We start from the raw sequence: 26418 nt of genomic DNA, 5'->3' as shown, positions 1-26418 counted from the left end.
ATTTCAGAATTTCAATTAATTAGCGATTTAGCACACCATTTAGCCAAGTTCAGAAAGATCTATTTTTTTAATTTCTTGTTTGATCTATTAGTCAAGTTTATCTTACTTGATTTTAGTTCAATTTAATTTAGTTTCATAGCTTTGGTTCCATGTTATGATATTATTTTTTTTTGCTTTCATTTTAGTTATAGGTGATGATAGTATGGAGATATTTTCTAAAGATGGAGAAAATATTTCTGAGGAGGTTCCTCCTCCCATAGTTGGTGGAGAGAATTCTAGTAGTTAAAGAAAAAAAAAACAAACCTTTAGTTTTGTTTGATAAGATTTATACATTGTTGACTGAATGGGGTATAGAGAAAAAGTTATTTTCCATAACACTTGATAATGCATCTGCAAATGATTTGTTTGTTGAGTTGTTGAGGAGCCAACTTATGTTGAATGATGCTTTATTATGTGATGGTGATTTCTTTCATGTTTGTTGTTGTGCTCATATTCTTAACTTAATAGTGTAAGAATGTCTGAAAGAAATAAATGATTCTGTATTCAAAATCAGAGAAAGTATCAAATATGTTAAGGGGTCACAAGTCAGAAAACAGAGATTTGCTGAGTGTGTTAAATAAGTTTCTTTAAATAGCAGTAAAGGATTAAGACAAGATGTTCCTATAAGATGGAATTCAACTTACTTAATGCTTGACAGTGCTATTATATATCATCGTGCATTTCTTTATTTACAATTGAGTGATTCAAATTACAAATATTGTCCATCACAAGAAGAATGGGGTAACGCTGAAAAGATTTGCAAGTTTTTGAAGTTGTTTTATGATGTTACATCTCTATTTTCTAGATCTATATATCCTACAACAAATTTGTACTTTCCTAAGGTGGTTTTGATCCAATTGAATATATTGGAAGGCATGCAAAGCTCCGATAATTTTATTAGTCATATAGCCACATAGATGAATGTAAAGTTTGAAAAATATTGGAAATAATATAGTATTATTTTGGCGATAGCTATAATTCTAGATCCACGATTCAAAATACATTTTGTGAAATTCTCATACAACAAATTTTATGGCTCTTTTTATGAGATGATAAAGATCCGCGAGAAATTGTTTGCTCTTTTTGATTACTATGTTCAGAATACTTCTAAAGTTTCCGATATGACATCTTCAGCTACTTTATGTAAAGTTTCAAATGATACTGAAGATAACAGCTTTATTATGAAGGTAATTTAATACTATTAGTATGTTCGTATAATTATATTTTTTTTAAATTTTTTTTATATTCAGAATAATAATTTTTTTTTATGTAGGAGTTTGATTCATTTGAGAGTTTTGAGTTTGTGAGCAAATCACAAAAGTCACAATTAGAATTGTATATTGAAGAGCCTCGAATTGATCGAAGTTCTAAATTGGATATTCTTAATTATTGGAAATCTAATCAATTTCGATATCCAGATCTTTCTCTCATGGCATGTGATATATTAAGTATTCCTATCTCCACAGGTGCTTTTGAATCTGGAAGCTTTAATTTGTACTCGAGATTGGTTGTTTCATACTACAGGTAAGTATATTATTATTTTTTTATATAAATATTCAAAAAGTTTAGTCTACTAATTATTTTTTTACATAAATATTCAAAAACTCGAGATTGGTAGCATTGGAGGAGCTAACGGAAGATATTACAAATTTGGACTTAATAGCTACTGCAAGTGAAGTTGTAGAATCTGGTGAATGCTCAAATGCATAAATCTAAATCCGGTGAATGCTCATTAACTAATGTAAGTGAAGTTTTGTATATATTTTATATTTTAGATGTTTACTTTTTGTTTTTTTTGGCAGGGTCATGATATTTGGAGATGGAGAGCTTAATGATAGTGTTTGCATATTTTAAACTATTTGTAATTTGTAATGGATTGTAAACTCTAAATTTTGTTCTAATTATCATGGGATTGTATGGACTTTGTTGGAACTTTATTTTAAACTATATTGTATGGATTTTTGTTATGTTAAATTATTAGGATTGTAATTTTGATATTGTATAAGTTTTAAGTTGGAAATGTATTATTTTGTTTGTATGAATGTATGATACACTTTTTTGAGATTTGGAACTTTGTTCTAAACTCTATTGTATGGGTTTTGTTATGATGAATTATTAGGATTGTAATTTTGATATTGTATAAGTTTTGAGTTGGAAATGTATTATTTTGTTTGTATGAATCTATGATACACTTTTTGAAAATTAAAATTTTGTTCTAAACTCAATTGGATGGGTTTTATTATGATGAATTATTATGATTGTAATTTTAATATTGTATGAATTTTGAGTTAAAAATAGGTTATTTTATTTGTGTAATACACCATTTATATATAATAAATTAGTAAATATTAAATTTTATATATGATTTATATTAAACAGGTTAGACGGGTCGTGTTAACGTGTCGGGTTAACACGACCCGTTTAAGTATACGGGTTAGACGGGTCGTGTTAGTGTGTCGTGTTAACTTGACCCATTTATTAAACGTGTTAGGCGGGTCGTGTCGTGTTACCCATTTATCAATCGGGTTATGTCCGTGTTTACTAAATGCAACCTGTTTATTAATCGGGTCATGTTCATGTCAAGGTAATGTTGACCCGACCTGAATCTGACCCGACTCGAACCCGCTTAACCCGACCCGATTGCCACCCCTACTAGCATCCATCTAGCTATTAGAAGGCTATCAAACTAGAATTTAATTAGCCTTCGACCACTCTTTGGTCGATATCTTAAGATCTAACCATCTGAATTCTATGATCTTGGATTCGTTGGAAAGTTATCTTCGAGAGAAACAACATTTCCAAATTTCTAGAGGATCCATTGGTTAGATTGTTCGCAAATTTTCTTGGAAGTTACATACTTCATTGAGTCTGGAACCGTTGCGGATTGGATTAGGCTAGTTCGTAACAAAAGGATCATAATTTATTTAAAATTTGATCAACATCTGTTTAAAATCCAAATCTTTATCCAAAAATTATTCGTATTCGTTTAGTTAAGATTGGTTTTAAATTTTGCTATCTATCTAATATCTATATTCGAATACAATCCGAACTAAAAATATAAATCCGAATGTGGGTTAAGCACTATTTAGTTTATATCCGATCCGTTTGCACCCCTAGTTTGATGTCCTTTTATTGAGGCTTTTCAGTATAGACTGTTTTAGACAATGCATCCCTCGTATTGATGCCCCTTGGAGATGCTCTTCCATCTAGTGGGGCATCCTCACAGATAGTCTTCTAGAGGATGCTCCTTTCACTCGAGTGAAAGAGGCAATTGAGTGAGATTATGAGAGAATCCCTCATTTGGAAACTTGTCTCTCATCACTCGTATCCTTCTCACCTATAGGACTTCTACTCAGAAGAATTTAACACTTTTTTTTTGGTAAGCGACTGAGGTGGACAAATATCTTAGCCAACCAACTCTGGAGATGAATGAGATTTTAAGCCTACTTTAAAGGTTCACTATGATAGCCTCAATCGATGACTATTCCTCTAAATCTATGATTGATTTTCTCCTCATAGGTGGTACTCAAAACTTTCTTATAACTAGTTACTCTCAACAAAATCCACATTGTAGGCATCACAACTTGAAAAGGCCATCAAAGACTTATAGTTTGCCCTACGTGTGATAATGATACTTTAAAATTAGGAAGCCACCTCTTGTTGAGTGCCCTTTCTTATGTTCACTGTAGGATTACTTCACCTAGCCAGCCATACAATTTACCAAAACCTCCTCCCTCTCTCATAACCTACTGGTTAGAGTGGCGCTCCTCTCGGATCCCCAAAAGGTTGTGGAAGACATTCGACTTGATATTGGGGGGCCCTTTCATTACTCCTTTGAAAAAAAAGCAGAATTAGAGGATCTTCTCTAGGGAAACTCGAACTATATTATTTTTGGTTTAGATGTTGATGATAAGTTATTTTGGAAAAAGAGAGAATGAGAAAGGATGTGCATCAGTTTTGTAAAAAAATGATTTATATGTATTTGATATGCAAGATTTTTTTTTAGAACTCTTAATATTTTGTGTTAATTGTTTCTAAAATAAATGTCATACTTTATTTAAAATTTGATTCGCATCTGTTTAAAATCGGATCCGCGTCCAAAATTATTCGATCTATATTTATATGATTCTAAATTTTACTATTCGTTTAATATCTGTATCCCAATATACATTTGAATAAAAAAAATATGAATATAGACGTGGGTCAAACATTCGGGGATCAATTTTCACCCTTCTAGGCTTCATGCGGCCGATTTGGTGGGGCCGGCCTACGGGCCGCGCTGCAAAAGCTGTCGGCTGGCCTAGCGGGTCCGGAGGGCCTAGCGGGTCGGGTGGGCTTAGCGGGTTGGCCAGGCCTAGTTGAAAAATAAGAAACTTCATCCAGCCCTAGTCGAGCTCCTCCTCTCCTCTCCTCTCTCAAGCCCTCTCCTCCAACTGTCCACGGCGCACGACGGCGGTTAGCGAGCAGTGCACGGTAGTGGTGGCGAGCGGCGCACAACACGTACTCTCTCACTCTCACTCTCACTCTCGCACTTTTGATTAACGTCGGGGAATTCGATTCACAGATTATTGTAAAATTGATCTCATTTCAGCACAGTTCTTGAATTGAATATATTCTTGCAAGCTATCTGCTACTTCGATGATGTAACAAATTTCTGGAAGCGTGCATCTAGCTACTTCATGTAGGAAACCGTAACAAGGGTTTGCTATCTAGAGCCTTGATATAGATTTGTAGTGATATATTTACCACTATGGAGTGGCCAGTTTCTATTGCTGATAGTTTGTGCTATATCGTACTATGCCTTTCATGATGGGTCTCATCAATTTAATTTTAGCTATTAAGCCCTTTTCAAGTTCAATAAAATAAGCTAGTTGACGAAACACACGATTTTGCGTACTTTACTTGCTTTTGATCCATCCCTAGTACATTGCTCTAGTTTCTAGTTTCTAAAATATTATGAAGTTTTTGGACAGTTTACAATGTAAGTAATCTTATTCTTGTTTTTTTTTTTGTTTCCTATTTATTTTGTTCACTCATTTAACGTTTTCATTGTAATAAAAAAATTCACTTGCTGTCCTGCAGATATGGAGCAGTCGGTTTATCAACTTGAACAATGGTTTCGCCAACAGCCAGTTCAGCAAATCTATGTTGCTCTTGCTATTTTGATCCTACCATTTGTCTTCTTTATTTTTTGTAAGTTGACTGCACCAACAATTCTACATTTTTGTTTTATATAGATATGTCGTATCAACTTTTCAAGTTTCTATCTTCTGACCATTTATAAGAAAGACCAGTAGAACTGGATGTAGATAAAAAAAACATCCATTAAAACACCGATTACTGAAGTGCAACTGTGCTAGAATTGGTTTTACAAAACTGAGAGACCTTAATTTTGTAATCGGCTGTAAAGTATCAAAGAATCTTGATATAAAGTTAAAAGTTTGTGGAACTTATTCTGCTCCCATTTGAACATAACAAATCTAATGAATCATAGTGATATTGTGTTACTTTTATTTTATCTCAGTCTCCTTTCTGAAGACCTCCAAATCTAACACCATAGTGCTTGCTGGGCTAAGTGGCAGTGGAAAAACTGTTCTCTTCTACCAGGTAGAAATCTATTTCATTTAATGAGTTTGTAAAAATTTGTTGTTGAATGCTATAACTTTTCTTTGCACTATCCTCCTTGTTTTAATAATTGACAGCTTGAAGAAAGATAAGCATATGAGATCTGACCATATCCATGATTGATATATTGACTGCTGCAAGTCTACAAGTGAAGTTCTGTCAAAGACAATGCCAAATATCAAACAAGAACGATATAGGAGAGAGTCAATGTCTTATCTTTAAAGCTAGTAACAAGGAATAAGATTAGTATTAAGAGTTGTCAGATTTTTATGATTATCTCCTTGTTGCCAAAATTCCTTGCATGTGCACATGTAATGCAGCATTATTTTACATAAGCATTCAATTTTAAGATGCTTTCTGTATTAGCACTTGTAAAATTTGAACTTGATCAGCAACAAACTTCTGAACGATCTATTTTGAAGTGCTTTTAGTTTATTAGAGGTGCCAGCAATTTTTTTAGCAAAACATAGGTGCATTATAGTTTGATTTGTTAATCAGTATGTGCACTAATTTATATACTTTTGTTTGTCTCCTAGCTTCGAGATGGCTCTCCACATCAAGGTACTGTAACTTCAATGGAACCAAATGATGGTAGCTTTGTGATGCATTCTGAACTTGAAAAGGTATAGCTGATTCCTTATGTTCCACATCACAAGAAGCAAATCATACTATACATATTGCTGCCTCGTTTTTTTCAGAAAGATTATGGAGGAACTCCATAGTAACTGGTCAGTGTACATTCATTGTGCTGTTCTTCCTATCTGCAGAAGGGGAAAATAAAACCTGTACATTTGGTTGATGTTCCTGGTCATTCAAGGCTCAAACCCAAGCTTGATGAGTTCTTACCTCAAGCTGCTGGTCTCATTTTTGTTGTGGACGCTCTGGATTTCTTACCACTCTGTCGGCCTGCTGCAGAGTAATTTTTTGCCTGCATTTTTTGCTTGAAAAATTGTTATTGCTGTTCTTAGAGAAGATCATTGCAAGTATATGCCAGTTTTTTAATTTAGTGTTCTTTCCTGTGTGAAAGGTACTTATATGATATTCTGACAAAGTCGAGCGTAGTGAAGAGGAGAATCCCCATCCTCATAGTGTGTAACAAGACAGATAAAGTGACAGCACACTCAAAGGAATTCATCAGGAAACAGTTGGAGAAAGAAATGTAAGACCTAGAATTCTCTCGCTTTCGCTTATGATAAGAGACCATCTGGTTAGCAAAAAAGTGAGAAAAAAGAAATGAAGGATAAGTTTGTAGTAAATGATACACATTGTCACTGTATGTAAGGAATGACATGGTTGATTTTTTTCTTCTATGACCATTATCATTGTCATCTTGTTATCACCATCTTCAACATCGCTATAACTTTTTGCAGCGACAAGCTTCGAACATCAAGGAATGCAATCTCTACTGCTGATATCACCAATGAATTCATGCTCGGAGTTCCTGGTGAGCTGTTCACTTTTGCTCAGTGCCGGAACAAGGTCGCTGTGGCAGAGTCATCTGGTTTGACCGGTGAGGTGTCGCAAGTAGAGCAGTTTATTAGGGAGCATGTCAAGCCATGAGATTTGAGCCTTTTCTCAAGAAAATGAAACTGCATTCAGTGCTTATAGAAAGCATATGGCCTCCAGTCGTAATCATCTTGACTGACCTTGGACACCTATTTGTGATTGCTTTGTGCCTTCCACTGCCTTTTGTTTGTGAAGAAACGGATTAATTTTCATGGTGTAACTGCTCCACCCAAGATCATTCTTATAGATTTTTTTTTCTCTCAATATATTTGCTTTGGTTTACATCCCTGAGATATATATTGATCATACAAGTTATACTTATGGTCTCAGTTGTGAAAGAAAGTTAACATAAACTCTATTTTGCATCATTACTGTTTGTTGGCCTTGTTCAAGCGCAAAGAGGGGGAACCTAAAAAGTCTCTTTTGGGATTAGAGGGATGATCACTCTTCAGATGTGTCACCTTATTGGCAACAGCTTATATAAGCTGAGCAGACTGCAAACTGATTTACTACTCAGAAAAAATAAATCGTACTGCATGCATTTTAGGAGGATTTAGAGCTGCTTGTTTTTATCTGCTTGGGTACAGGAATAATGCTTGTAGCAGAAAGATAAGTTGGGCCAAATAGTATGACTGTGTACTGTGTAGTGATAATTAACTTTGAAGTGCAGTGCCCGGTAGTGCTAACTGACAATATAACCCACCTTCATCAGTAGTTCAAAGCAAACACTCGATGGCTATGACATTTCAACTTTCTTACTGCAGATCTTTGCTAGCCTAACCATTGGCCAACAGCAAAACTCCAGCACACATACATAGTTCTTGTGCATCAGTTGAATTAGTAAAGCTAACATTGTAACGGACGAGCAATGAGCCGTCGCTGAACGATAAATTTCTAAGAAAAGTTATAGCATTTGTGCCATCGTTTTTTTCTTTTTGAGATAGAGAGATATGGAGAACATTTGCACCATCGTTGATTGCATAGATTTACTGTTCAATAAAAATAGGAGGATAGTACGACAGAAAAGTTATAGCATGCTTAACAATAAATTTTTAAGAACCCATTCAATTAAATAGATTTCCACCGCTATAGAACTGAATAATTTCTCTAGTGTTACTAAGCCCAGCAAGCAGCACTATGGTGCTAAATCTCGAGGTCTTAAAAAAGAACAGGCATTTGCTCTGTTTCATTTAGAAACTTAATTAACCACCAAACTGCAAAGCCGATATGAAAGCTAACCGACCTAACAACTAAAACAACACATCACAACCAAACCACCACAAAGACAAAGTTTTAAATGCCAACAACAAAACAAAACACCACAATCTAGAGCATATAATCCCACATAAAGACTACAAACAAATACAAAGTTTTAATACTAAAGCCACCACAGCAAAACTAATCCTCCAAAATTACAGGATCTCCAGATCTTTCACAATAAACCAACTTTCGCCCTTTGGATCTCTTGTTCTCTCCTTGGATTATTCACCAGCCAAGAAATAAATCTTTAACACCACAAGTCACTACTTTCCAATCTTTACTCTTGCTTTGGAAAATTCTCTTCTTTTTTCCAACCAATTACTCCATATCATAGCAGACATTAGGATTTGCCACCACTTTTTATTTTCTTTGTCTCTATGCTTCAAATATTATATTAAAAAAATAGATCTCTCACCAGTTTTGGTTTCTTTTTAAACCCAAAGAGTTGTGCAAGCTGACATAAAATCTTTTTATAATATGGACATCTGATGAATAGATATGCAACTACTGACTCTTCCTTCCCATACAAAACACACTTCGAACATCCCATCGAGCCTTTTCTAAGCAAATTATCTCTAGTGAGGATTCTATTATTACACACCAGCCACAAATAAGCTTTGAAGAATTCTCAATTTTCATATGCTAGATAAACTTCTGGCAATTTCTCCCCCATTTTTAGTAGGTTATACAAGGATTTAACAATACAAATCATATTGGTATTAAACCTCCAACTAGCCCTATCAGGCCTCCTATCCAGAACAATCTCACTATTCTGCACCATATTGATCATCTATTGCTCCTCTACCAACAAGGTATCAATCAGATTTCTTCTATATTATAAATTTCATGATCTATATTGGAAATAAGCTATCCAAAAGCTTTGTATTGTTTTAGAAACTAGAGCAGTGTACTAGAGCTATATTAAAAGAAGGCAAGGCACACAAAATTGTGTTTTATTATCAACTAGCTTATTTTTCAAAACTTGAAAAGGGCTTGATAACTAAAGTTAAATTCATTAGACACATCATATAAAAGAATAATACAACATTGCACAAATTACCAATAGTGAAAACTGGCGGCTGATGACAAATTGGCAGCTAAGATGATAAATATAGCATCATATCCAGATTCTAGATAATAAACCCTAATTGCGGTCCCTAACATGAATAACCTAGATGCATGCTTTCAAAACTTTTATTACATCAACTTTGTCTCAAGTAGCTTGCAAGAAAATAGTCAATTCAAGCACTATGCTCAATTGAGATCAATCATAGAATAATCTATGAATCGAATTCCTAGCTATTAACAAAAAGGAACCAAAATTTGCAAATAAGCTTTTAAAACCCAATGATAACCATTGCCAATGGAATAAAGCTTGGTTAAAGGGGCTCATATGCTCATGTTGTATGAAAGTACTCGAATTTGAATTCTAATAGCATTGGTATCTAATAAGGCGCTATTATGTTCTCACTTCTCTCTAAAAAGACTAATAATGGTAGCGTCATTTTGTTATAAAGCTCAAATTATTATACAAACTCATTGGTTATAACAACTATCAATTTAGACCACATAGAGCCCACCAAGTGAGTATTTGCTAAAATATTTATCATAATTCATGTGTATCAGTTTCTCTATTGGACTATATTCATAGTTATCTAAATTGGTCCGGACAAGTGAACCAACCACCAAACCGGTTTGGTTTTATTTTTAGACTGGATAAGCAATCAACCCGATAAAAACTGATTGACCTAGTGAACTGTGCAACCCGGCTAGTTTTTGGCCAGCTAGTTAGGTCTATTTTTCTTTTACAAAATTACAAAATTATCTCTAATATTTAATTATTTTATTTTATATCTTAATGGTATTTTAGTCCTAAAATTTTTAAAATATTTAGTTTATAACATATCTATTGTTTTTAAATTAGTTTTTTTTTTGCACATAAGGCTTTGAAAATTCCTTTATGTGCTTATATGTCTATCTAAAGTTCATATTTACATGTATACATGTATATAAATTTCTTGCACGTATAACTTTTAAAATCCTTATTTTTTTTGCATGAATACTACTTAAAATAAACTACTATTAAAATTTAAATAATTTAAATATAAAAAGAGAAAAAAATTCTTATTCTTGTTTTTAAGTATTTCTCTCAGTCAATAGTACTTTTATATTTTTATATTAAATAACTTAACTTGAAAATAACTATGAGAATATTTATATATATAATATTTGTTTTGAGGGATATACATACACTTATACTACTTTATAAGATATTTATTTATTTTTAGAATTATTTAGATCTATTTATATATTATTTAAATATTTTTAAAAAACTAGCAATTCGACCGAGCAAACTATCGGTTGAACCAATCACCTAGTCACCTAGTGCCCTGACTCTTAACCAAGTCAATGTCTTGTCTGATTCTAATAACTACGACTATACTTCTGTTTCATTGAATGAATAAATCTATATATCAATGGCAATACAACTGCACTTGTAATAGATGAGCAATGGGTCGTTGGTGATGGATAGATTTTAGAGGATTTGAAATTTCATATAAATTAAGTGAGCAACTTATACTTAGAAGTCGTTGCGTAGGTTAGTAGTTCCAAACAAACATTATCTCATATTTAAGTTTTGATATAATTTAGATGCGTAAAAAAATTAGGGACATACTTAAAATTGTCAAAAACTCAAAAAAGAGTGAAAGTACATTCATATAACGAAAAAAAGAAAGTAATAGCATAAAATTAAATGGCAAGAGAAAAGTTATAGACTTTTTTTTCAGACTACAACACATATTTTATTGAAACTTAATTAGTGATGATCTTCTATCAAGATACATCACAAAATCAGAAACAAGAAATCTATTACAACAAATGGACTATCAACCAGTCCTACTAACAACTTCTAACAAAACAACCACCTATGACCAACATCAGTTCACTAACATAACATAATCTCAACTATAACAAAACTAGATAAATCAAAAAGTCTACCATAAATTAACATAATCCCAATTACTAACAATAGAGCACATGTCCAAACACTCCATAAGGTTTTCTAGACTAAGAATAGAGAAGGCACAAAGCCAGCATCATTAATCTTCTATATTCACCAACTCCTCTTTCGACAAGTTTATGTCAGCTTCTGAACTCGCTTCACTACATCTCCTCCCTAAGTCTTTGCCCATTATAGGAACAAGGATGTCACCTTATGTTCAAATGCATTAATTGACTTAGCACAATTTTAAAAATTTTGATTATTCCGTTCTTGCCAGATACTCCATATTAATACACTCAGCCATATATACCACCATTTCTTCTTATCTTTGCTCAACTTCAACTTATCAGTCCGGAACCAATAATTTACATGTTTTATATGATTGTTAATCCATATGGCCCTCTTCATTTGTCGCAGCACAACATCACCATATTTGCATCTCAAGAATAAATAATCCATCATCTCATCCCTTGAACAAAACACACAAGTTAACACTCTATTGTTACAAACCAACTAAAGGAAAGCTCAAACTTTTCGAGAAATTTTCAATTTCCAGATTTTAGGCAGATTTCAGGAAATCACACCTCCATAATTAAGGAAACAGTATAATGATTTCATTGTAAAAATTCTATTGTTCTCAAATCACCACTTAATCTTATCATTTCCATTATCTTCCTTATTACAATTTTCTTCCACAAAATTAATCAACTACTGCTCCTCTAGAAGTAGATTTACAAAGAGCATTCTTCAATATTTAAGATCCCAATTCCACCTTTCAGGCTAACCATCACTAATAGAGACCTCTTCATCCCACACAATCTGAAAAGGATACGGAAATTTGATTACCAAGGAACATTCCTCTATCCAAATATCTTTCCAGAATTTTGTCAGTTTGTCATTGTGAGCCTCCCAATTCATTCTCACTTTAAAGACTACACCATTCTATAGAACCTCACCCCCACCCCACAAAAAAAAATATAACAATCGAAGCCCACATTTGATTCTCTGAGTTTAATAATCTCCACCACTATTTAGCCAATAAGGACATCTTCAGCTCTTGTAAGTTTACAATTCTCATTCCTTCAAACTCTTTTCTTTTGCAAACCTTATTCCAATTTGTTAAGTCATAATCTTTCTTATTATCCACTGTCCCACGCCAAAAAAAACTTTCTCTTCAACTTATCAATTCTTTTACAAATCTAGGCAGGCATAAAAATGAAAGATATGAAGTATAGAAGAACTGCACTTAAAATAGAGTTAATAAGAGTTATACGACCACCCAAAAATAAAAGCTTTCATTTCCATCCTACAAACCTTTTTCCACCTTATCAATGACTATCATCCAATCATTTTTCCTCAGCTAACTATCATGCAATTGTAGCCTCAAATATTTAATAAGCAAAGCCTCAGTTTTGTAATTTAGCATAACAACTAACTCATCCTTTTTTTTTATTAGTTCCTAAATATACTAAGGAACTTTTTTTCAAAATTAATTTTCAGGCCAGATACTGCCTCAAAACCATGTAATAAGAACTTCAGTACCCTCACCTCTCTCCTATTAGCCCTCAAGAATAATAAAGTATCATTAGCATACCGAAGATTGACGAACCCATTCTCACTCACATCTTATCCTAACATCTTATTCTAGACCAGTGATCAATCTCTCATATTTAACTTTATTGAGCATTTTATTTAATTCATCCACTATCAAGATAAAAGATAAGGCAACAATGGATCCCCTTGTCTCAGACCTTTTTACATTAAAAATATTTCCCCAAAACACTATGGTTATAGCTGAAAACTCAGTAAATATCGATTGCATTATCTAGTCAATCTATTTATTAGGAAATCCTCTCCATCTGAGCACATTCGTTAGAAAATCCTATTTGACCTTATCATAAGCTTGCTCAAAGTCTAGCTTTAGCATAATACTTTGTTTTTTTTTACCCAAAAATAATTTCATAAGCACTTATTATACTGTCCATAATGTATCTACCTTAATAAAAACACTTTGTAGTTAGGAATCAACTCAAAAATTACCTGATATAATCTATTAGTCAAAGTTTTAGCGATCATTTTATAACTATAATTTAATAAGCTAATAGATCAAAAATCTTCTATTCTATCAGCCCCATGCTTTTTGGGGATTAGACAAATCATAGCATAGTTCAATCTCTGCAAGTTACAAGTACCATTATAAAAATCTTAGAACATTGCCAAAATATCATCTTTTACCAAATCCCAAAAATGATGATAAAACTTCATGCTTAAAACATCTAGACTAGGTGCTTTATTCTCTACCATTTCAAAGACTGTCTTTTAAATTTCATCTTCACAAAATAGAATTACTAAAGCTTTAGCTTTATCACTTCTCAGCTTCCTATCAACCCATATTTCATGGGCTATTGTTAGTCTTCAACTACTCACATTCCCAAGCAACTATTTGTAGTAATTTGTAATATGTTCACCGAGTTTTCTCAGATCATTTGACTGTTCCCCAATAATCTGAAGTGAAAAAATATTATTACTTCTTTTTCTACCATTAGACATCTTATGGAAATAAGCTATATTTAGATCACCTTTAGATAGCCGCAGCTGTATAAATCTATGTTGCCATTTTATTTCCTACTCATACAATTGCTGCAGTTGAATCACAATCACCTCCATTCTATGTACCTTCTTAGATTTAAGATTTATTTGCTCCTCCGTAACATCCAACTATTTAACAATTTGGATCAACTAGTTTTAAGAGCTTAATAACTCATTCTCAGGTTTTTACTTCACCCTTTTAGACTTTGTCTTATCTTTTTAACTTTCTCAATCTAAATGCCAACAGAGAAATTCCCCAAGGTCCCTCGAGACCACCATTTGGTAATTAAAGCATCAAAACTTAGTTTGCAAAACTAGTAGTTTTCTAATATGAAGATATGACTTTTAGCCTCAACATTATTAGTATCCACTAGCAAAGGACATGATAAGAATAAAATTTTGGTAAGGCTTTAACTACAGTTAAAGGATAGATCTCAATCAGTAGTAGCAAAAACTCTATCAAGTAAAGCAAAAATAGGTTCCTCTCTCATATTAGACCAAGAGAATTTTCTACTAGAAAGCTGTAACTCTAAGATCTCCAGTTCATTTATAACTTTGTTAAAAGGTCTTTCTTTCTTTGTTACAGGACTTTGTGCCTTTTTTGTTACTCACAAACTTGGTAGCATTTAAGTCTCTACCAAGGAGCCAATATCTACCATTCCAATTTTTAATTTATTTCAGTTCATCCCGCAGATTTTTTTTTGTCAGCTCACTCCTAAGGTCATAGACATTTGTCGGCACCAACTTGAATTGTCCCTACTGTGAACACAAACAGACATAGCATGAGTACCTTTTTCCTAATCTATCACTTTCAGCTTATCTTTATTAATACCAATTCCACCAGAAGCCCCCACTGAAGGAAGTAAGATCACTAATTGATCCTACCTTCCCCCATGGCTAATAGCATTCTATCTTTCATTACCTCATGCTTGTTCTCTTGGATATAAACAAAATCTAATTATTCTTGCAAAATAATCTCTTTGATGCTTTTTCTTTTTTCAGGTATTTTTATACCTCTAATATTCTAAAATAGACCTTTCATATTTCACTTGATCAACCTCCTTCCTTGTCTCTTCTCAGGGAGTTTACATATTTCTCAACTTTCTCCCACTCAAGTGCCTTCAACATTCTAAGTAAATTTTACAAGTATGTGCAATAGATAATAGTTCATCATCAGAAAATCTAGAAAAATAAAGATATTGTAGGAAAGGATTACCTTCTTGCATTCTCTTTTTCCCTCCTTGCTCCAATCTCTGGTCCTACCCATTTCCTCTAATTATTGCTATAGTGAGCTCTCATGTCCACGTTGCTTGATTATATTTCTAATACTTCTTCTTGTTGGCAATTGCGATGACTTGCATTGGTTTTACATCCAATATCTTCCATTAGAATGCATAGTCATTTGTAGTTATTTATTTTGTCTTCATCACTATCTTTCTATTGAATCTCTATTTCTTCCTTTTTTTTTATTTTCATAGCTTCCCCATGTTCCAGCATTTTTTGCCCAAGTTCCTTTTTCTATCAAAATCTTTTTTCCCATCCAAATTTTCTTAAGAAGCTTCAATTTCTCTATTCCCTTCCACTCAGATGAGTGTCCAGGTTCTAGAGAATTTATAGATATATTATTTTCCATCTTGTCATTTCCTTTTGAGTCATTCATATTGTCATCTTTCTGAATTTTCTTCTCTTCTCTCTGATTCAACAACTATAGGTGCAATTTCTTTCACAAAGGCTTTTCCCCATTCAGCCTTCTTAGATTTAGCATGCATAGCCATCTTTTTAGTACATTTGTTTGGGGCCATCTTACAATAAACTCTATCCCAACTACCCCATCCCTGATTAGTGCTTTGGTCATATCTCACTCTTAGTCCTTTGCGAACTCAAGCATAAGCTTTTGAGTTATGCAATTTTTTGTCTTTACCTTTGATTTCATAGTTTACCTCAAATATCAAACCCTCAATCATAATAACTATCTTGACAGGAATATCCACTATCAATAATAACAGCTATCTTGGTAGGAATATTCACTATGTCCTTGATCATTACTCTCAACCTTGCCTATTTAAAATATAGTGATCATTACTCTCAACCTTGCCTATTTAAAATTTTCTTTTCTCATTGTACGATCATCCACCATTATTAGAGTACCGAATGATTCAACAATTTTCATAAAGTGAATATAATTCTAACAATGGAGAGGAATATCTAACGATCGAAGCCATACTAGTTTCTTTTGACAGACCACTTTCTAATCCTTCCTCCAAGATTTGAACACAACCACTACAACCTCTAAATCAATTTCTCTTTCCCGCATCACCTCCTCCATGCTTTGTAAAGAAGGAAAATCCATCAAAAATTTGTGCTCAGAGACTGCTCTCGCCTTCCGTGAATGCTCCTATGCCCACATGGTACTCATGGCTAATTCAAGATAATGCTCAAAGATTTTGGCTCTTCTAACAGTCACTACCATACATTTCTTTAGCTTGAATTCATTCTGCCTCATTTTCTCATAAGCTCGAAGTAAAACCTAAGATGATCTAGCTAAGATAGCATTTCTTTCTTCCATCTTTCCAAAATTGCACGACCCACCCGAGTCCAAACTTCTTACACTTGAAATAGAGAACACTGTTTCGACACAATGTCGCCCAATGGTTGTGTTCACACAGCGAAAGCACCCAATTTTTGATCTCTTCCTCGCCTCATTAGATCTAGAAGAAACCCTAGATTTTGGCTCTTCTAAATTTTCAAAAAGAACATCCTTGTATAAACTAGATTTTGGCTATTCTAAATTTCTAAGAAGAACATCCTTGTATAAAGGTTTGTTACTCATCGTCCTCCATTTCCCAAAACTACTCTCCTCCGCGTGATGCTATGCACTCTGAGAGCCCAACCCTTTGATTTCTCTGCCCAACATGAGAGTAACCGACCTCTTCCGAGATGCCTCTATGCCCAAACCCTTCATATCCAATTTGAATCCCATCTCCCAGAAGAGTTTGGGCTAGGGTTTTGCTTTGGATTGCATGGTGGGCTTTTTTGTGGGCTTGGGTTTCTTGCTCTCGAGACGCATCTCTCCGTTCCATGGATATGTTTTATTAATTATAAAATATCATTAATTAAATTTAGCCTCCCAAATTATGATTGTTTTCTATATACACCCCTGAATTAAGAAATTCTTTACTCACATAGACCCAGAATTAAGAAATTCTTTACCCACCCACGTAGACCCAGAATTATGAAATTCTTTACCCACATAGACCCTGAATTAAGATAGAAATGAATTCTCACGCAGTCGCATATCAAGTAGTGTGATCCGTTATATATATTTCACATCTAAATCATCTCAAAATCAATAGAATTTCAAATAGAATTCAAATCTTCACGAGGATTCCGAACAGGGTGTAAGCGACCGATGGCTCGCGTCTTCTACCAATCCCTAATCAGCACCTCGCAAACCCTAATCCTCAATCCATCCTCCTCCTTCCACCTCACCGGCGCCCTCCGCTTCCCTATCCTCCCGTCCTCCGCTCGCCTCCTTGCCCTCCGCCTCCGCTCACACCGCGCTGATAGGGGCCACCTCATCGAGATCGACCTCGGCGCCGGTGACTCCTCCTCCTCCTCCTCGTCCGATAGCTCCGGTGACGTAGAGGTCGTCGGGGTCCGGCGGCTCGAGGACGCCATCCACGGCATCATCGTTCGCCGATCTGCTCCGGATTGGCTCCCCTTTCTTCCGGGATCCTCTTATTGGGTCCCCCCGCGGCGGCGGGCGGCGGCAGCTGGAATGGTTGAGCTCGTCGGAAGATTCGCGAATCCGATGAGTGAGGAGGAGATGCTCTCGCTGACCTCAGCTAGGGGGTGGCCCTCCTCGGGCTACTTCGTGGAAGGTAAGGGCTTTGCTTGGTTTGTCATTTGATCTACCTATATCTTTGAATTTTGCCCTGCTCTTTCTCTTCTGGAATGTTTGACTTATTTTTTTTCTCCCCTCGTTCAATTGAAAAGAAGAAAAGGAGGAAATAGTTTGGATTTTTTTTTCAATTATTTATGTAGATTGACTAGACGTGATCATCGGGCGGGCCGGGGCCTGGTCGGGTTTGGGCCGGGCTTTTCGGGCTAACCGAGCTTAAGTATTTGTCCACGGCCTAACCCATCAATCACTCGGGCCGGGCCGGATTTGGGCTGGGCTAGAATAGTCTAGCCCGTTATCGTCCGTCGGCCCGTAAGATATCGAGCTGGGCCAGGCTCTGCCGATTAAGATTTTCAATGGCCCGTGAGATATCGGACAAGAGCCAAGACACTGGCTTTGGCGGCGGCGGAGGGGGCGAGATCTCGCGGCCGAAAGGCGGGGGCAGCGGCAGAGCTCTAGATCTCCTGCCTCCAACTCTGGAGCCGTAATGTCCTGATGAAGCCGCGGACGACGAGAACGGAGCAGAATTCCGACGGTCGGCGACGCTCCACCGTAGATCTCGGTCGGATCTCACGCTGTTCGAGCAATGCCTCCTGTGAGGTGCCGCCGGAAGAGCTGCCATTGTGGTATATCGACCGGAGGAGACGACGCCAACGAGTGCTCTATGGGACAAACGGGCCGATCTGGAATCGACCGCCGGGATGGCGCCGCCTGAGGCCGCGATCGAGGAGTTCTTCACTGTAGCGCACACCGAGCGGCGGCAATTCGCTAACAAGTATCCAACCATCCAAGGTACCTTGTGGAGAGGAGAATGGATCCGAGGAGTGTGACAAACACAAGGGTCCAACCGTCCAAGGTAGCTTGGGTAGATAGAGTCATGGGGAGTTGTGGTCTTGTCACTTGTGGAGTTGTGCCATTGTGGGTGGTGGTCAGCTGTTGCTAGTTGGCCACTGCCCACTTGGCCAGCTGTTGCCAGTTCGCCACTCCCCACTTGGCCTTTTTTCTTTACTCGGATCGTCGGCCACTTGGCAGGATTTTTTAAGAGTTTTATAAAAAATACCCCATATTTCACCATTATTATTATTCACCCAAATTTACATAGCTAGTTGGCCGACTGCGTTCACACCGCATTCGCACCGCGTTCAAACACGCTCTTAGGAATTCACACATACAGAGAATACATTCAGGTTGTTCGAACGCGAAAACAGGCATTCGCACATACAGAGAACGCGTTGTAAATAAAGTAAATAAAAAATTAGAATTAAAATAAATAAAAATAAATGAGCAAATGTAAAAAAAATAAATAGTTAAACAAATGAGTAAATAGAAATATTTTTATAATTAAACAAATAGTTACACCAAAATTAGGAGGATTTTTTGCATCACTATAGAATGAGCACATCCCAACTAGGTTGGCACCTACCCACCTATCTATCATTTGCATAATCCATCCATTAATTAGAAAAAATAAAATTACATTAGTCATTGAGATTTAAAAACTCAAATTCTATATTTTTTATTGCAAAATAGTCATTTATTTGCGATCTAGATTCGGCAGCATACCAATTTTGTAGGCACATTAGCGCTTCAATTGTTTTTTTCCCAAACATGATCTACGTTGATCAATTAATCACCCACTTGTACTGAAAGCAGATTCTAAAGGTACAGTAGACATAGGAATGGTCAATATATCACGGGCCATGGCAGTAACAATTGAAAATTTTCTCTCATTTGCCTTCCACCATACTAAAGTATCTATTTCATCCTCACTCACAAAATGATTGTAATATGCTTAAAACTCAATGATTTCCCTCAACGTTGATGAAGTTCTCCTCATTTTATATCGGGCAAGCAATAACTTCTTAGTACTACCATTTTCAGGAGAAATAACAGAAGATGAAGGCGTAGAGAAAGAAGAACCATATATAATAGAATAATCATTAAAAACCTTTTCAAAATAACTTTTAATAGTTATCGCACGAGAAACATAGTCATCTTGTTTATCTTCATATAAACCATTAAAAATATCGAAAAAGCCGGTCTCTTTAAGTTGAGGTTCTAATAAAATGCCAAAACCAATAAGTAAAGGAAAATGTTCAAAATATTTAGCATATTTAGTTTCCATTTTTTGTAAAACATTATGTAAAGTCCGATCATTTTTAAAAGCAATAAAAAGTTGAACAATATTAACAAGTTGCATACTAACGATTGTAATTATAGGAGAATAAAAGTTTGATAACATATTAGTAGCATCAAAAAATCTTTTTAAAAAATCTTTTATTTTTTCTACATTCTAAATCAGAACGACATTCTAGTTCATTATTAATATCTAAATAAACATAAAAAATTATAGTTTTTTGATATTCAAGTACTAATTTTAACATTTCATAAGTAGAGTTCCATCTATGTTTTACATCCAATTGAAGTTTTTTAGCTTCTAATCCATACTTTTTACACATATTTACAAATATTCTAGCTCTTTTATCATTAAAAATGATATGATGTATAATTTCTCTAATTTTATGAATTAGTTCAGCAATTTCTTTTATACCACTTTGTACAATTAAATTTATAATATGACACATGCATATATTATGTAATAATTTATCATTATAAAGTAAAGGAAGAAAACATCGAAGATTAGAAATTGTGGAATCATTATTAGATGCATTATCAAGAGTGAGAAAAAAAACCTTATTTTGGATATTATAACTTGTTAACTCTTGAGTAATAGTACGAGAAAGATATTCACCAGTATGACTCTCATCAAGCTTTCGAAAAAAAAATATTCGTTTTTATATTTTCCAATTATTATCAATAAAATGTGCGATTATATACATAAAAGACCAATGTTGGCATGAAGTCCAAATATCACTAGTAAAAGAAATTCTAGATTTTAATTTTTTAAAATCTAAAATTAATTTTTCTTTTTCTTTAGCAAAATATTTTAAAATATCTCTTCTAATTGTATGACGAGAAATTCTTTTAAAAGCCGGATTAAAACCTTTTTATAAACAACCTTCAAGTTCCGGATCATTACCCATAGCAAAAGGTTTATTTCTATGAATAATATATTTAACTATTTTTTACGAGCATTTTTATAATTCCATTGAAAATTAGAAATATTTCCGGAAGCATCTTGATTAAACAACATTTGAGCAATATTAAGTTGATTTTTTTATACTGTCTTTAATATGCCTTATTAGGTGAGTAGTGTCATTCTTAGTTAATGTAGAAAAATTATAATTACATTGAAAACATTTAGCTCTACAATCTATAACATTACATTGGCCATCTTTCGTTTCAATCCTTTTGAAATACTTTCAAACTTCGGACTTTAATCTCTTAGAACTGCCTGATGATGAAGCCGAAGCCAGAGTTTTCAGATCAGGTTGATGTTGAGATGCGGGTGTAGGATTAATTGAATCTCCGCCCTCCAATTGCGATTCTATATGATCCAAAGGAATCTATATTGGAGAGAATTTGCTAATTTGAAGACTAAAAATCTTGAAACCTTTAATTTGGAAAGAACTTGAGAGATTAGAGAATTTGAGAATGTGTGATGAATTTAAAAAATTTATCATCTATTTATAAGCATGAGAAAAGTTAAAATTACCAAAATACCCTATAAACTAGTTGTTTATTTTTGTTAAAAGGGTAAAATGGTAAAAAAAGTGGAGGTCCTATTTTGCTAATTTTTAGAATTTTTTTAGCTATTTTTAGAATATTTTTTTCCGTTACATTTTTTTTAAATATTTTTGTTATTCTCTATTTAAAAAAAAGTATATTAAAAAAAATTAAATAGTACATGGGCTAATATGTGATGGGAGGTGGGCTAAAAAATTTAAACAATACTTATACTTGGGCTGAATTGTGATGGGAGAGATGGGCTAAAAAAATTATAAAATGGTACAGTGTATAAAATTTTCCGTTATTTTTCACTGTAGCAGCGGGCCGAACAGGCAGGCTAAACAGGTGGGCGGGCCTAACAGGCGGGCTGGGCTCGATGATCAGGTCTAAGATTGACTAGCCTTATTTACGCTCTTGTATGGTGGTGCAGAAACAAAATTCCTTTACATTAGTTTCTGTGCAAGATGGTTGTCTTGGGGAGAAATGGTATGCTGTTTAGTGTTTATTGTGTAAACTTGGGGAATATGGACGATCATTAGGCCCCGCTTGGTGTCCAGGAATGAATTAGAGTAGATATTCTAATTTCTTATTCTTAAAATTGTACCTCTAATTTAGAGCAGGGTAATTTGATATTAGGTTGTAAACTAGAACAGTGGTATAATAATTACCATTTATGTGACATAAAGTTAGAGGCAAAAATATAAATTAAAATTAAAATTTTAACTCAAATACCCTTGATTTGATATACTTGTAGGTATGATTCACATATTTATAAGTATGTAATGCATACTTGAGTAAGAAATGAAATAGGTGGGTGATAAGAGAGAACAGATAGGTTGAATCATTGAGTAAAAAATTTAAGAACTTTTCGTTTGTTAAATGAGATAAGTTGGTGGTATGAGAGGTTTTTGAAATAACTTTAGTCAAATCAAAGGTAAAATTAAAATTAGGCGTATGTGTGGGATAATGTGAATAGTATTTCTAATCTAAAGTTGGGATAATTTGATATCTGGTTATAAATCTAGAGTAGTGTTCCTTAATCGAGAGTAGGGAAAACAATAATCTAGAACTAAACGGGGACTTATGCAATTTGTTGCTACATATGGCATATTTACATTCTTTTTTCTTCTACTTTCAACTCTTTATAGGAATTAGGGATAATTTTCAGAAAATTTTGGGTCATTCTTCTAGGCTAAATTCTGAGATATCTGAACTAGTTGATTGCACAGCTTGAGCTGAATTTCCAGATTTTTTTGAACACTTATATACGTGTCTTGACCTATATGAGAGTCTTCATTATTATGTGTTCAAGGAATCAATCTATTAGACAAGTTGTGAATCATAAGAAGGTAGCATGCTTGGCAATTGAAGAGTCTGTCTGTGGCTGAAGTTTGTTTTGGTGTGTTAAATGATGAATCTTAATGACCAAGGCTAGATTTGGTAAAAGGTACTACTATTTGACCGCTTTTTGTTATTAGAACACAATTGATGCCTCTAGGTCCATTTAAATGAATAATATTGCTAAGCGAAAGTATTTAACTGCATCTCTAGGCTTAATATCTTCGTACTAATATATGTAGCACCTCTGTCCCCATAGTTAAAGTGATAACTAAATATATAGAGACAAGAAGATAGGAGAAAAAAACCATTGAAACAAGAATTTACTATATTCCAATTTCATCCAGTTGTGTTTTCTCCATCTCTCTGTTGACTAAAGCATGAAACCTATGCATGGATATGTTTCTATCATCAAATTAGGTTTATGATAATTCGGATAAAGATGATAGTGATATTGCAAACTCAATTCTCTTCATGTTTATATCTTTACATATATAAAGTTTCAGTTGCTTATCATCTGGTTAGAGTGCATGTTGTTTCCTGAAACAAGTCATTAAAATTATAATTTAACTTATGTGGAAATTTACAGAACACATACATTCAGGAAAATTTTGGTTTTCTCAGCATTACAGAAAATTAAATATCAGCCTCTTCATCCATGGTCACTGATCTACCATGACAAGAATAACAATAACATTATAGTAAGTTTTTGGGAATAACAGCATAGTCCATTTTAAGACGGGGGAATGCGGTCTAATAATGAGCATTACATGATTACTTCTTGGATTCATGATTTGCATTAAGAATCCATGAATTTTATTGTATTATCAACTTATGGAAAGCTTAAAAGTGTCAATCATGAAGATAATAAGTTTTGAAGGCTAAGAGTTAGTTCGTAGGTGAGGGGCCCTCACTGACTGTCACTTAACGTTTTGGGTTGAACCTTCTAGTGGGTAAGGAAGTAATTAGAGAAGGGTGTGAAAGTAATGTTTACTGTATAGTCAAAATTTACCACATCAAGCCAAAAGTAAAAGTAGTGCCTAACAAGACAATAAGTATATGGTAGTTGTGAGCACAAGTGAGTAAAGCTTAAATCCATGTAAATTCTGATTATGAAAGTACTAATTTTGTTGGCTGATGTCAGATGACCCAGCTAAAAGAAAAGAGGCCTCATTGCCAAGGATGTGTTTTTGACAATTTAGAAGTTAGTTATGGACTAACTTCCATGCCACTTCAGCTAGTTAGCATCTTTGTAATCTGTACCCAACTATAAGCATGCTTTCAATGCGCTTATGCGACAGCAATCCCTGATTTTCATTAAATCTCCATTTCTCTACTCCACCCCATATCAATACCTATGACTGTGCTCACGTGCTATGTGGGGGCAGCAAACACATCTGAAACCACACAAAAAGGGCCACAAATAAGCTCACTGGTGTGAGTTCTTGTTCTTATCTTTTTTAATCGGCATATACCTGTCAAATTCTTAATGGCTAACTAAGCACTTTCTGACTCAGTGGGACAGCAATCCTTGTTTGCAACTACAGGTGTAGTAAGTTGAGCTCAGCTTGGCTTGGCTTGAAATTTATAGAAACCTAACTTGATTTGAGCTGCAACACTGCCAGCTCAAGCTTAGCTTGAATTAATGTCGAGCCAGCTTAAACTCGGGTTGGTTAGACTCAAAAAATGATCTCTCCAATAGGCTAGTTTAAAATATATCTAGAAGCCATTAAATTCTAAATCTAGCAGCTCTAATAGTTTCACAGCATGTATAGTTATTTTGACACGTATATATAGTTATCTTAGAAGCCATTGAACTCTGATTCTGATGGTCTAATAGTTCAATAGTGTAATATACATATATATAAACAATTATTCAAGCTCAAGTGAGCTGGGATCAGCTGGATCTTGGCTTGTTTATTTTTCAAGCCAGGAAAATAGCTCAAAACAGGCCAAGCTTGAGTAGTTCACAAGCTGGTGATCCAGATTGACAAGAATTGATATATGTTATACTGATTAATGTGGATTGGCACTAAGCTACTGCATCATATTTTTAGAGCATATGATATTTCTGATAGTTCTTGGACGGTGGGCTGTCTATTCACTAATATTACGTGGTACACACAGACTAAAACTGTTGCAGCATATTAGAACTGGGAAGTGGAAGAGATAGTTGATAGTTAATGCAACAGTTGAACCATAACAAATGTAGACTTGAAATTACTTGTAAATGATATATCGTTCTCTTGGCATATTTCATATTGGGAAAGGGGCTTGTGGACAGTGGAAGCAAAGATTGGCTCGCTTCAAGTTCCTGCAATATCATATCCATCATAGGACTTATTGAAGACAGGCAGGGAAAAAAAAATCCTTACTTATCATAGGACTTATTGAAGGACAGGCAGGGAAAAAGATCCTTTGTCATTGGTTGCAAGATGTCTTACACTGATTATCCACTAAAAATTTCTGCCTCATTTTTGACATTTTCATTTGTATTTTACATTGTTATCTTCAGTGCTTTTGTGACAAGTCGATAGACTTTTGGGAGAGTAAATGTTTGTCAATCTTGGCTAGACTGCATGACTCCAGTATCATGAGTAGTTCTTTTATTCAGTACCATAAATTCTGATTCACTGACAGCATGTGCTTCCCCTCAATTAGCAAAGAAGATCCCCAAGAAGGCTGCTATACAATCGGATGATGAAGAATGATGTCTGTATGTGAAAATGATGCACCAGGGTAAGCTTATGCTGCAACCGCATTAAAGCTAATTGCATTAGATGTGAGTTAGAGATAATTTAGTATAGCCAATAGATTAAATGTTGCTATCACTAAACATTTAATTTTGATACACAGGACGAATGCGTAGTAGAGATAATAATGTCTCCCACCACCTGTGAGGATGTACATAGAAAGGTGGAACTGATTGCATGAAACTGTTACAGCTTCAGTATTATGGTTAAAAAGATCATTCCTGCAATTCCAACAATGAGTAGTCACAAGTTCTTGTAGATTTTGTTTTATCTAATCTGCTATTTAGTGTCATCTGAGTCATGCTGTAGATCGCTGAATCATGTTGTAGATCGTATGCAGCAGTGAAGAAGAAATAGGAGTATCATGACATTTGGGATATGTATATAATCTTGGAGTATTTTTTTTCCCTAAAAGGTACACCTTTATGTTGAGCTACTTTTCTAGTTCATATTTTGGTACCTACAGGAAATATGAATCTTAATGATCTATCAGCCTCAGGGCACTCCCTCAAATATTATATATATCCTGTAGGCCCAAAAGATTTACGATTGTCAAGTTCTATAACCTAGAGGATTGATGGCATTAAAGCCACAAACCTTCAAGCTATTGAATCAAACTGAATAGCTATATTGGCATCCACTTTGAGGTGCTCCAGTTTAATACTGATTGCAGACATGCCACTCATGTCTTAGCAAATTATTCATTTGTTTTAATCTTCGGGGCTTGGCCCTGATTGTTCGGTCCTCTTTTATTATGGTATAGTAACTAAACA

The 26418-nt window shown here is 34.6% G+C and overlaps 2 protein-coding genes across 3 annotated transcripts; both read left to right on the top strand.

Moving 5' to 3' along the window:
- The first annotated feature begins 4406 nt into the window (after window positions 1-4406).
- LOC140780599 (uncharacterized) lies at window positions 4407-7452 on the top strand. The gene is made up of 7 exons (XM_073126251.1): window positions 4407-4539; window positions 5122-5232; window positions 5564-5646; window positions 6201-6287; window positions 6432-6580; window positions 6692-6823; window positions 7035-7452. Exons 2-7 carry the CDS (start codon window positions 5124-5126, stop codon window positions 7222-7224), a joined length of 750 nt encoding a protein of 249 aa, XP_072982352.1. The 5' UTR covers window positions 4407-4539; window positions 5122-5123; the 3' UTR covers window positions 7225-7452.
- A 9747-nt stretch (window positions 7453-17199) lies between these two features.
- On the top strand, window positions 17200-26059 carry LOC140802742 (uncharacterized). Of its 2 annotated transcripts, none has more exons than XM_073158327.1 (3): window positions 17200-17904; window positions 25554-25631; window positions 25749-26059. In XM_073158327.1, the coding sequence occupies exons 1-2, from the start codon at window positions 17433-17435 to the stop codon at window positions 25601-25603; spliced, it is 522 nt and encodes a 173-aa protein (XP_073014428.1). In that variant the 5' UTR covers window positions 17200-17432; the 3' UTR covers window positions 25604-25631; window positions 25749-26059. The 2 variants fall into 2 exon arrangements, with proteins under 2 accessions (XP_073014428.1, XP_073014427.1); XM_073158326.1 differs by having other exon boundaries at window positions 17240-17904; window positions 25533-25631.
- Window positions 26060-26418: the final 359 nt, after the last annotated feature.

This window comes from Typha latifolia, chromosome 1 (assembly GCF_019914945.1).
Source record: "Typha latifolia isolate L0001 chromosome 1, TyphaL0001v2, whole genome shotgun sequence".
NCBI lineage: Eukaryota > Viridiplantae > Streptophyta > Magnoliopsida > Poales > Typhaceae > Typha > Typha latifolia.
The sequence above is the reverse complement of the archived record's forward strand: the minus strand, read 5'-3'. Positions and strand labels throughout refer to the sequence as shown.